The following is a 12,696-nucleotide window of genomic DNA, read 5'->3' as shown; positions in this document are numbered from 1 at the left end:
TTTTGCATGTTAGTTTGCTCGTGCTCATGCTAGGGGAGCTTTTAACACTGACAGGCAATGTCAAGAACTACTAAAATACAGGTAAATTCTGAAGTACGATATCGTATATGTGTATGCTGCTCACCAAAGTCTGATTTCCTATAGATGCTTAGGCGCTTACGTGCTACCAGTATGTAGCTGTGATGACAAAGATCACCAAGGACTTGAAACAGGGCAGAGGAAGGATGTACTAGCTGTGTCAATAGCTGTGATTACGTGATATATCAATTGCATTCTGTGTGTGGTAGGTGAAGTAGCCTAGCTCTGTTCCATTGAGAAGCAGAGTACCTCAAGTTGTTCCCAGGTAGTCAAATGCTGGCAATGGTAATAGATTATTACGGTAGAGAGTTGAGGGATATCTTCCTATATTTGGCATTTGTTGCTAAATTAACCTTTGTGAGCATGTTTCTTTCCAGAGTGAAAGCTGTAAGTGGTTGGTTTTGCATCTGTGACCTTTGTTATTTAAAGTACTTTTTCCTTGCCTCTTTACCGCTACTTATGTTCTGCAGTCTCTGGTTGTAATCAGCAGGGCACAGCCCTCTATTATGTTGTGTTTTCAAATCCTCTCTTAGACCATGAAGTGATGTAATGGAGCAGATTTCATAAATCAGGATGGCTGCTTATTTAAAACAAGTGCAGGTCTGGCCAGGTTTATACTCACCACAGAGGCTGTTTCCAGTAGAAGTGATTAGTTATTGCCGTAGCAGAGGCAGAGTAAATGGCTTATCTTGCTCTGAGCCTGTTGCAGGTATAGGAAAAACACATTAATTTAAGCTTTTATATGATATTGGTGAAACTGTAATAGTTTATTTCCCCTTTGTCCCTGAACAAAGCTAAATATTTTAGGGTGTTCCTTCCTGTTTCCCTGCTATCTTTTTTTTTTAATCTCCTTTAGTAATACCGGTGTGCAAGTGTTTGGTTTTTTTACATCTTTCCTTGGTTTTGTTATGCTTCTTGGAAAATTTTTGTGAAGAAGCAGACCTTGTATAGTGGTTGTTTTTTTATGCTTTCTTTTTTTCCTCCTTAACTTTTGTATAGCACTTAGTGCACAGGTTGAAAAACGCTGTATTTGAAACCCTTACCCTTGCCTCCAAAACAGCCATATCAACAAAGCTTGTGCTTTACCTATGGCCTTGTAGTTGATTTAAATAAGCATGTGAATGTATCACTGGAGTTGATAATTTCTAATTAGCCAAAAGACACCAATTCACATCTAAGTAATGCTAAAATGTGTGTTGCCCATGTAGGCATAGATGTTTTATTTTATGTTGTGTGCAAAGCTGTATCAGAAATACTCGTTGTGCTAATCGCAGTCAAACTGCAGCAGTGCAGGATGGTCAGCCCAATGAATATCATGGTTTAGATAGTCTGTGACTGAGGACTGTGGTGCTGTGCTTTGCTTCACTTTCATTTGCTTTACACATGCTAGTGTTAGTCTGCATATGTGTATTTGTGCTGTAGTCCTTTGGTGAATTTAGTGTATAAAGCGATTTAGTACAGTGGGCCTGCTTTCTTATAGTATTTGGTGGTTTTCTACTTCTTTCCAGTCAACGCTCATAACTCATGTTATGTGCCTACTGTAAGGCTATAAATGAGTCCTTAGTCCAAAGTTAGAAAAACAATTATAAGTAATGATACAGGAAGCACCTGATTATATTCTTTTTATAACTGTATAAGATGAAATACATACCTCTCTCTTATCTCTTATTAAAAGATGTATAAAACCAGAAAGACTGATTAAGACTTAAGTAGCAGTAAAAAACATGTTTTTAGGACTGTTCTACAGAAAATGCAAGTTGGTTTCTAAGACAGAAGTTACCCACGACACCAAGCTTTTCTGCTTACAGTTACCTAGGAGCACTCATCTCCAGATTCCCACTGGACAACATATTTACCTCAAACAAATCATTGCAGGTAAGAAAAATTGAGAATGTAGCCATGGATATATTAACATAAATCCCTTTTCATTGTCTTGGGAGAATGCCAAGTACACGACCACTAATTCTTTGGTTATAGTTAGAAAGTCTGTGTTTCCAGGATCACAATTAGTGCTTAATAATGAACTGACTGGATTAATATTGCTGGAAAGCTAACTGTCAAGGTGGCTGACATTTGCTGTTGCTGTTTCTCTTCTTTCAAGTCTCCCTTTAAAACTTCCTCTCTGCTAAAGTAGTGCTGCTCATCTTTGAAGGTGGGGAAGCTCATTGTATGCATAACGTGTGATTAGTCAGTTCCTTTTAGTTTGCAGCTTTTTTGGCATGTGGATGGTAATGTCGGAAATTTGCTTTTTATTTCTGAGGGATTCACAGCAGTCATGGTAACGCTGCTTTACACTCCAGTTGCACTATATTGCTGGTACCAGGAAGTTGTGAGAGGGAAGCCTCTTGGAAAGTGTTGTTTAACCACTATGCTTCAAAATTTTGTAAAAGAGGAATTTAAAAAAAATAAAATGGGAGGTCAAAGAAATGTCCATCTTACTTTTTCAAAGGTACTTCTAAAAATGTGCATATTAACGTTTATCCTGGTCACTGTACTTGCATTACAGTATTCATGGTAGAGAGGTTTCTCAGGAGAATTTTTAAATATCCTTTAATTGCAAACTGATTTGTCCTCTTCATCCTCCCTACCTAATTCTTTGCTAGTGCCAGACCCCTGCGGTCTTTCAATCTGTCATTATACAATAGCTTTTTGAAGTGATAGTGGAAGGAAGATGTAACTGTGCAGTACCAAAGAGCTGCTATTTCAATTTAGAAAAAATCAAGCTGTGTTACTTGCAAGTCTAAACATTTGCATTTATATTTTCATGTTCCTTAGGGATGAATATAGATCTTTTATTCCAGTGTTTTGAATTGCTAAGTAGTGCAGAAATAACATGCTGTACAGTGGGCTTGAAGATTTTAATTTGAAGTGGAATTCTACTGTAATAAGAACTTGTGCAGTGGAAAGTAATGTACTTGCTTAAAAGTATGTGGTGGTGGTGTTTCTATGGGATATGCAGATTATTTTTTTACTATTTGTTTATTTTGGTATTTGTTGACATTAAATTTGCTGGCTATAGAGTGCTTTTCATATTCTGTCAGCTACCTTTTTGTCTTCTGTCTAGGGACAGAGATAGTAAAACCATATACGCCTGTATTGCCTTTTTTGCCACTGGATTTCAAAGAACCATCTTGCCGTGATGGTGCACATATATATTTAATTATTAAAATTTATTCCTGTGGACTGTTCACACAGGCACTTGACCGCCTACAAATTGGTGAGTATATATTGGTATATTTTGTGTTTGATTTTGCAGTCATTGCTTTCATCTTTTCAGATTCATGATCTGGGTATTGTGATGTTCTGGTTTATCTGCTTGTACAACAGGACATACTTTTAAACCTTATTCTCCATGCCCCAAATACACAAGCTTATCTTCACTGTAACTACAAGTTGTCCATTACATACAGCTCTCATGACCTGTCTTCCAAATGCGTTCATATTTAACTTCAGATGTGTGAACTGTGTCACGCAGTAGTTGTGTTTGATTGTATACATTCTTAGAACAACTTTTTGTACTTCTGAATAAAGAAAGCTAGATCTATTTAATAGACTTCAGATGCACCTCCTTTTCTGTTTGTAACACTGACTTCAGAAATGTTTGTGTACTTCTATAGTGTAAAACCCGTCACAACAAGACATCTTAATTGAACGTCTGTTCTTTTAACAAGAGTGATCCTTGTGTGAAATGTATAGTACACTTCTGAAAGGAACCCTAATGCTACAAAGATGAAGGCAATATGATAGGTCCTATTAAAAATTCAGTACACTAATTGGCTTGTTTACATCAGATTAACATTTATCATTCTATTTTTTTTTTAAATAAAGGAGACTATATTTCTGTCAGCAATCCTGAAGGTAACTTGAAGAAGTCAAAAGTTCAAGCTGCAGAAGAACTCTTCTTATTGGCAGCAGGCACAGGGTTCACACCAATGGTTAAACTGATGAATTTTGCTCTGACTGAAGTTAGTTGCCTCCGGTATGTACAATTCTTATGATTTAACCCCAAGCTAGAATAAATGGTTCATAGGTGAAACTTAATAGGCAATTTCAGTGCTAATAAAATAGTTTGAAAAAAAGTAGTAAATGGTATGGAAGCTTTTTTCTTTAGGGAAGAGTCTGTCATTGTCTAGGGGGACTTAGACATATTTGGTTATTAGCTACCATCAGAAAAATGGATTGATTTTCATTTTGGGTTTTAGTCATGATACAAATGAGCTCACCACGTAGAAAATCCAAGTTTTTTTAATAACTATCTTTGCATTTCAGGACCTTTTTTTTTGGATTGAAGTGTTTCAGTACAGATATTGTTTTTCAGACTGAGGAGGTTTAATTATGGCCTCTATTTAATCTATTACAATAGCTAGCATACTTTTATATTGTTTTCACCTGCTGAGCAACTGTAACACATTTTTACCATGTGAGTTCCAGTTTTCACAGAAGCGCAACTTATGTAAGCATAGAATTAAGTGTATTCAAATGCATAAAAATACTTATATTGCAAATGCAGTCTGTGCTCTGCTCATAAAAATCTGCAAAAGGAAGCATTGTTGCTATTCAAGTGAACAGGACTTCTTGGCTGCCTATGTCCTTCAGAACTCTAGAACTAGTACTTCTCTTTGAGGTGGTTGGCCATTTACAACTGTGATATAAATTAAATTGTGACATTGAGTGTAAAAAGTCTTAACTGAAGGTAGTACACAATTTCTCAGCTTTAAAAGGAAGAGCAAAGGATTACTGATGGGATGTGCTTTGATAAGACATGAGATGTGCTTGTGTTACTTTTAGAAGTTTGCCGCTAGAATCAGATCTTGCAAAATTTCTTAGCAGATTATCTTTTTGCTACTGTGAGAAAAATTGTATAACATGGAAGAGTATAAAAATGAAAAATACACCTGATCTGTATTTTCTTTAAAGCTGTTGCAGAGGACAGCTCAGCAGACTTGCTACTGTTTTCCTGTACCTTTTGAATTGAGACACTTGTAAGAGATTGGTTTCTAACACTGGATTTTATGCTTACACTGGTAAGCACAGAATGTTTTGGTTCATTATGTCTTTATAAAGCACATTTTGAAACAACACAGAGATTAATTGGCCACTACTCTTCATAGTAAAGCTAAGAAGGATTACATGTGCTGCAGAGATCTGTTTCTAGAAAAAAATTATAAATGCCGACATTATTCTTGTATTGTTTATTGTCCAGCAATTGTAACATATAATCCTCTTTTGTGAGGAGAGAGACTCTGCTTTGGCTTTTCCAAAGTATCATGTATTGTCAGTTGTGAATAACACATCAGGCAGGCTTTTTGGATCCAAAAGAGAAATTTGTTGCCTGGCAAAATGCTTGGAAAATGCTACTAAGCGAATTTGGAATAAATTTCTTTTTTTTACTTCTTGAGGGAAAAACTAGTATATCCAATAAAAGTAGTTGTGATAATTTGAAAGCAAAACTAAGGAGGGCAGTAATAACGGGTACAGATCTTGACATTTTGTCCATAACCAGAATAAACAGAGTAAATAATGTGTGTAAAGACTACTACTGTGCAGATAGTGCTTGTATTTTCCTGTCCTTGAAAGGTGACCAGAGTGGATTATTTTAACTCTCTTCTGCAGAATTTTTTGTGGGAACTTAGTGCTTACAGTTAGCCTAGGGTGTAACAACATACATGTTCTTACTAGCTGAAGTAAAAAATTCGTTCCTTCCCATTGCAGAGGCTTGTTAGTTGCTGAAATGACTTGATGTGGCACAGGTTCTGTTCATATGCAGACGCTTGAAATTTGGTGTTTCTGACCGCTCTAGGCAACTTAGTTTCTTGGCTTTCCATTTGTTCTTTAACACTCATTTTCTCTTTTGGGATAACATTGCAAGAGTGTCTGTGTGTATATATTTATTTATATATATTATTTATATACACGAAATTATATGCACATATAAACAACATAAATATAAATTGCGTAAAATTATCTTACTGTGAAAAGTAACGATTGCTGTAGGCTTTGTTTGCATACCCTAGAACACAAATTGCAGAACAGTGAGGAAGCATCTGGATAATGGTCCCTTGAGGATGCATAAGCAATCTCTGTCTATGGTGCTAGGTGGATGCTGAACCTCAGGGGCTGCACTGCAAACGTTGGAGAATCAGCAGCTTCCCTTAGCAGCATTTGCTGTGATGTGATGGGTTCAGATCATTGGATTTCCATTCTTACTGTCTAGCTAAAGTCTACCTATTATCTTCTAAGTCTGTTATTTTTTGCTTACAGTAAATATGGAAAACTATTTGTTCTCTTCCTGTCCGCAGTATCCTTGTGTGCATGAAGCCTTAATGCTCTTCCTTCGGTCTTGTTTCTTCTCTTACAGGCCAAATTGTATTTGGCCAAAGTATTAATTTAAAGAGAAAATGATCCTCTTTTCTGTTTTGTTTTTCCTGTCCAAGATGAGATTTTTTTCTTCTTTTTACTGGTGGTGTATAACAGCTGTCATATGGGTAAAGAAGGGTGAGACACAAAGGCACTTAACACTAGGTAGAGGCATAATGCTTTTCTCAAGTAAGTATAGGATGCTTTCAGTCTGTTCTTAATTCTTCTTGATAGTTGTATCTTGTTTTGTCTCTAGCTTTTCATTCCTAAACTGCCACTCTGTTCTCATATTCACTTTTAATATAGTGTTCCACTTTCATTATCACTTTCCTGATTTTGAAGGCGATTTTGTCACTTTTTCTACCTCCTGTATTTTTCTACCTTCTGTATTAAAATCACCTAAGGATCCCTTTAACTTCTCTCCCTATATGTTTTCCATAAGATGCTTGCATGCCAGTTTTTGAGTAAATTAAAATCTGTGTCGCTTGTAGTAGTTACCAGTACATCTGATCCTCTGTATTTCCACAGAGCTGATGAAGTTTCTCATTTGTTATCTAAACTTCTGTCACTGTTCTCTCAACCGGTTTTTCTGTAGTGGTGGGGATCATATCGTTGATCTCCACCTCTTCCTTCTAGCCATTTTCTCCCTCATTTCTAGCAGAACTGTTACCAGTTTGTTCTGAGTTTGGAGGGTTTCTATTCTTTTTATATGGCTAAGTACTGAGCAGTACTGCAGCAGATATATTTTTCTATGCTGTGGAGTATCAGTGAGGGTGTCTCAAAGCATTATTCTCCAGATAACCAAGTTCTGCCTTTGTGCCCAATGAATAAAATGTTTAGCTTTCCTATCCACTTTCTGTTGACTTTTTTGCCCACCTGAGTAATGCTTGATACTTTAGTGCACCGCGCCAGCTTTGACAGCACCACATTCTTGAAGTGTCCTTTGTTTTCCATGTTTCTGGGGAACTGGGCCCTGGGAAGCATGTAAGGAACTTACATTTTTGGCACATACTAGCTTCTGAATAAGTTCTCCAAAGCTTGTATGTTGTAACTTATTCTGGGTTGTACTGTATCTGGATCTCCTTTCTCTTGGTAACATTATTGATGATGTGTTTTATACACCACTGTCATACCTCAGTTTTATATTGCGTCAGGAGAAAATGAACGTACTTCTCATAAGTAGAAGGTCTCTTACCGTTGACATTTGGTGTAGATTGTAAGACATCTCCCAATATCTTGAAGTGTGACTAAATTGCAAAAGGAGAAAAGGCTAGAAGCCTGACAAATGTGATATCTTCAGACTAGGAGAACACAGGCTTTTGAAGTGCCGTTTAAAAACAGTTGGAGATCATGAACTCTCCACAGGAGCCCTAGCAGATGTGATGTGCATGCATGAAAGGTGGCTTTCTTCAAGCTACAGAGGAGGAGGTGATAGGAATTAGTAGTTTTCAGCGCAGCATCAAGTAAATGGACTGTGTGTAGTGCTAGTCTCTCAAAGCAAGGCTGGCCACGTGTAAAAGGAGAGTGGGTAGTGGAGTGCCTTGTTTATGGAACTTTGCGGTGCGAAGGACCAGCAGGCTTCACTCAGCCTCAGTGCTGGCTCTGACAGGTACCCGTGTGGTTCTGCATGCATCTCTGTGCCAGGTATCCCAGCTTTCTGGCTTCCTGCAGGTGGAGCACTGAACTTGGAGCATCTGGCACCACAGCAACATGCTCTCTCTCCTCAGAGCTGTGCGCGAGTGGAAAAAAAAAAACAAATGTAACTTAAAGCCCTGTGGGGTGTAGTTCAGGAACTGCTTGCATTTAACAGCAGATAATCTGTCTTATAGCAGTTGTCCCCAGAGTATTAGTCTGTCATTGGCAATAAAGGAGATGTTAGGTTTATGTGGCTTCATCAAATGATAAATTCTGTTTTGTAAAGTCAGTCATTTTGTGTTTTATCTCCACTGTAGCTCAAAAATCTGAAGACAAAATAGTGCTGATCTTAATCACAGAGCATTTTTTTTTATGTCGACTTTCTGGCAAATATAGTGCTTGTAAACAATAGTTTTCAAGGTAAATCATTTTATAAATCAACAAATAAAGCAGGAATAAGATAACCTAGTACAGAGCTGTAGTTTGCTCTGAAAGCTATGAGATATTTTTTTCTTACTTCTGAGTGTTTAGTTTCCATCTTTCTAAAATTAATATTGACATATCCTTCTTGAAATTCCAGTTTCACATCTACAAGCTGGTATATGTAATATTTAAAAAGGTGTACAGAGTTCATATACCAGCTATTAATTGAAGTAGTCGTGCTCAAACACTACTGTGAAACTAGATGAAACCAAGTAAAACTTGACAAGCTGTATTACATTCTCAGGTCTTAGTAACTTCAAGAGACTCTGTTTTTCTTTATTTTGCAGCCTGAACTAGAGGTTGCAGACAGGGTTATGACATTCAGTAGAGAGGTGCAGCCAGAAAGGTATTATATTGGGTTAGTTGCACAAAGATTTGAGGATTGCAGAGTTGCAAAACAACCACAAAGTAAGTAAAAAGCTCCTGTGTAATGCAGAAAGTTCTGATTCTTTAAGACATGTTTCAAATACAGAAAAAATCTGCAGTTAATTTTTATTTTTTTTTAAGGGCAGTGAAGCTGATCTTCTTCAACAAAACTGAAGAAGACATACTGTGGAGGAACCGACTAGAGCAATTAGCTCTTAAAGATGAAAGGTATTTAAAAGTCTTGTGGAGACCAACTTGTACCATCCCGGTGTGGAGGAAGACAAGTGTTGGGGCTTAGACTAACTGCAGAGGTTTGGCACAAAGACAGGTCCTGATTCTGGAAGCTCCTAGCTAAGAATTTAATCAGGCCTAGGGAGTAGGAGATGTGCTTATATAAGGTCACAGATGCATAGCAGTAGGCTGTGTCATTATGTTTTTCAGGTCCCATAGGAAGCCAGGGTTTTGGTAGGACAGTGTTTAATAGATGTTTTTTTGAGACAGTGTGTTAGATGAGGTGATTTTTAAGACTTTCTGAGAGACTTTTTGGAGGTGAAGAAAATACAGGTGTGCAAAGAGAAGCGCAGAAGGGATAGACCAGGACAGCATACCCTTGGAGAAACATTCAGACTTTTTAGAGAAGTCTTGAAAAGTCTTTTTGGTGTTGCATAGTAGAGCAAATGTTTATCTAGAAATTCAGCTTAAATTAGGCCTGTTACTTTCATTTTTACTTAATGTCTAGTTGTTGCTTCCCCCCCACACCTCAGTAACAATGTAATTTCCGATTAAAATGCATTAGTACACCTGTAATGTCAATGTAGTTTAGGAGGCCATAGTTCTGTCAGGAGACACAGGAATATCATGTTGCGTTTTAATTTCAACACCTTTTCTTCCATCACTAGATAAATTGTCACTGCTTAGATTTTACATGGTACAAGTATGTTTTGTTTATGCTTACTTAATTCTTAGTTGAAACTGTAAAAGCAAATCAATTGCACTTGTGCCTTCACAAAATTGAAGTGAAAACATCAATATTATTTGGTGATGTCTGAAGCTTCGTAGTTTAGGCATTGTACAAATTTACAGTAAAAACCCTTTCTCCCTTTCACTGGGAGCCTCAGGTACACAAATGATGGGGTTTTGCTCAATAACTACTCTGCAGTGGGTTTTTGAGACCAGTTGTATTTTGTCTTTAATGAAATTGTACTGACATTTTCACAAGCTTGGCTGAGCATTCTTATTTCACTACTTGCATATTGAGCCGCAGCATTTGTATAAATTAATAATGGAATAATGAAGTCTCTACTTTAGTATCTTAATTGGTACCAGGTGTTTTTAATTTCTGAGGTGAAACATAGATTTAGAATTTTTAAGGTTGAAAGTCTGGGTTTAATAATTAAATACACACTACTGGAGGTAATTTGATTGACTCAATTGCTAGGACGACTAAGTGTAAGATCTGATACTGGGCAGTGAGAACTGAGCAGAACAAGAAAGTAATCATAGCAAACGTCAGTGTCTCAGTCAGTAGCATTTTGTGTGGCAGATTTCTAATCAGAGGCAATATTTCTGAAATAGCCTTCTGCTTTTCAGGTTTGAGGTTCAATTCGTTCTTTCACAACCAACAAAGGACTGGGTGGGTAAACAGGGGAAGATTTCTTCATCGCTTCTCTCTGAGTTTGTGAAAAGAAGCAGAAAAGACTCCAAAGTGCTTATCTGCATCTGTGGCCCAACACCTTTTACAGAACAAGGAGTACAGTGAGTATTTTAAGTTAACTAGAGAACAAGGACTTTTTAAAAATTTGATATCTTAAACCAGCTTTAGTGTTTCTGACTTGGTAGTCTTTCAAAAATGGCCTTACGGTTTCTGCTTTGCAAGAAAACTTTTAAAATATAAAATAAGTATTTCTTAAAAAACACCTGGCAACATACTTGAGGAGCCTATTTAGCATGTAGATAAGAAAATATCAGTAATATCTGAATTTTATGAACTCTAGTAAGTTATCCAAAACTTTCTAAGAGCATCTCTTTAACAGTGACCTTTTTTCCCCCAAGATTTTAAATGCTGCTTTAATTTGATGTACATAGAAAAGTTGCTATGATAGGAAATAAGCTTTCTGTGTTGGTGTTAGCATGACAAAATAAATTATAAAAATAAAATTCAAAGCAGTTTTTCTATCACAAGCACTTACCTCATGTTTCTTTTTTTAAATTAATTCATTTATTTATGTCTGTACATGATACTTTACTGCCCTCTAACTTTCTCTTGCCCAGATTCAAAATATTGAACAAATATGGTCATCACTTGCTTTTCTGCAGCCCTACTGAAGTCGTGTTCATGGATCTAATGGAGAGTGGAATTTGCCTGTAGTTATACTGCCTCTTGAGAAATCTGAGATAATTCAAATTATATCTGTATTGATTTTTAGATATTTTTCCAGTAATCTAAAAAGATTGTGTACTAGACGTGAGCTCCTGGGCATGAATTATTTTCTAAATGTATTTGCAAAGGTAAACTTATTGTGCCGGTCTGAATAAAAATAAGATAATGGTGCTGCAGTTATGCTGCAGCTGTGTCTCTGGTGGGGTTTGGGTTCCAAATATTAATATTATTAACTTGATTTCTGACTTTCAGGTATCTGAAGGATCTTGGATACTCCCTAGAAGAGATACACGCTTTTACTGCATAAACCCACATGAGGATATCTATGTTTGTTTGTCTAAGTCAATCTTATTTATTTATCTCCATGAGTTTAAATAAGTGTGAAGCAATTTTGTAAGACTTGAAATTTCACTCTTGGTAGCAGCCTGTTTCTTGGGAGAAATACTTATTTGAAAAAATTTTATACTGTGTTTTATCTTGTTTTTGTATATACTTTTGCTAATACTTAAGTCATCCAGGGTATTAATTTATTGTAGAGGCAAGCAAAAATGTACAGTACGTATTATGTAAGATATTCCATCTTGTTGATTTATGGGAATTCTTAAATTTGTGACAAGCACTGATTTGTTTAGATTTTGACTGAAAAAGCTTATTATTTCTTACTGTAAAAAGTCTTAAGAGCAATACTGTCTGAAATTAAATATTGCACTGTAACTCAGGTATCCGGTCATTGAAAAATGTTCTTTTTCATCTGATATCTCTGTTTGACTTGCAGGTGATCCAGATACACTTGTGGCTTTGTAAACAAAGAATACAAATACCTTTGGTAAAATACAAAATTTACATAAAATAATAAAGAAATAATAATTTTACAATACTTCACGCATTTTTGTAAATTGTTTGTATATTCAGTTTATAATGTGTTACAGAAAGGTTTGCACAACCGTACAACACCAGGTGAGAATTTAGAATGGAGGCAGTGAGTCTTGGTCTCCCACAAAACTTTCTGTGAGACCTCACTGATATCAGGCATCCCTCGTCATGAGACATTCTAGAGGTAAAAATATGACAGATTATGGCCTGCAGATATCAAGGTAAAGACCTTAGAATTACCTAAAAAGTTATTGGCAGGTTGCAGTAGTATTAGATGAGGTTGTTTGAGTTGATGGGGTTTTTTTACTACATTATTAAGGGGATGTTAACATGAGGCAGTAATCTGCTGTTTACTAGTAGTTTGGAGAAAGAAGCAGCAAAACAGCTCCCCTCTGCTTCTAGATGCTGTCAGTCATATCTGTAGGCATTGTTTTGAATGACATCTGCTACTCTTTGCATACTTGTGTTGAATGGGTATTTCTTCCTCCTGAGAAGCCAGATTTGCAGTTGCGGTGTTTATGCTT

At 36.5% G+C, this 12,696-nt stretch overlaps 1 protein-coding gene across 4 annotated transcripts in view; it reads left to right on the top strand.

The window, feature by feature from the left end:
• CYB5R4 (cytochrome b5 reductase 4) overlaps window positions 1-12,176 on the top strand; it is a 34,183-nt gene extending 22,007 nt beyond the window's left edge. For 3 of the 4 annotated variants that reach the window (XM_069851274.1, XM_069851275.1, XM_069851272.1), the window contains 6 exons: window positions 1,813-1,953; window positions 3,143-3,295; window positions 3,907-4,057; window positions 9,061-9,147; window positions 10,510-10,674; window positions 11,552-12,176. In XM_069851274.1, the coding sequence (XP_069707375.1) occupies window positions 1,813-1,953; window positions 3,143-3,295; window positions 3,907-4,057; window positions 9,061-9,147; window positions 10,510-10,674; window positions 11,552-11,606 (752 nt within the window). In that variant the 3' untranslated portion in view covers window positions 11,607-12,176. The remainder of the gene's footprint in view (window positions 1-1,812; window positions 1,954-3,142; window positions 3,296-3,906; window positions 4,058-9,060; window positions 9,148-10,509; window positions 10,675-11,551) is intronic. The other variant, XM_069851273.1, reaches the window with a different exon arrangement.
• Window positions 12,177-12,696: the final 520 nt, after the last annotated feature.

Source organism: Phaenicophaeus curvirostris, chromosome 2 (genome assembly GCF_032191515.1).
Source record: "Phaenicophaeus curvirostris isolate KB17595 chromosome 2, BPBGC_Pcur_1.0, whole genome shotgun sequence".
NCBI classification, from domain to species: domain Eukaryota; kingdom Metazoa; phylum Chordata; class Aves; order Cuculiformes; family Cuculidae; genus Phaenicophaeus; species Phaenicophaeus curvirostris.
The sequence above is the reverse complement of the archived record's forward strand: the minus strand, read 5'-3'. Positions and strand labels throughout refer to the sequence as shown.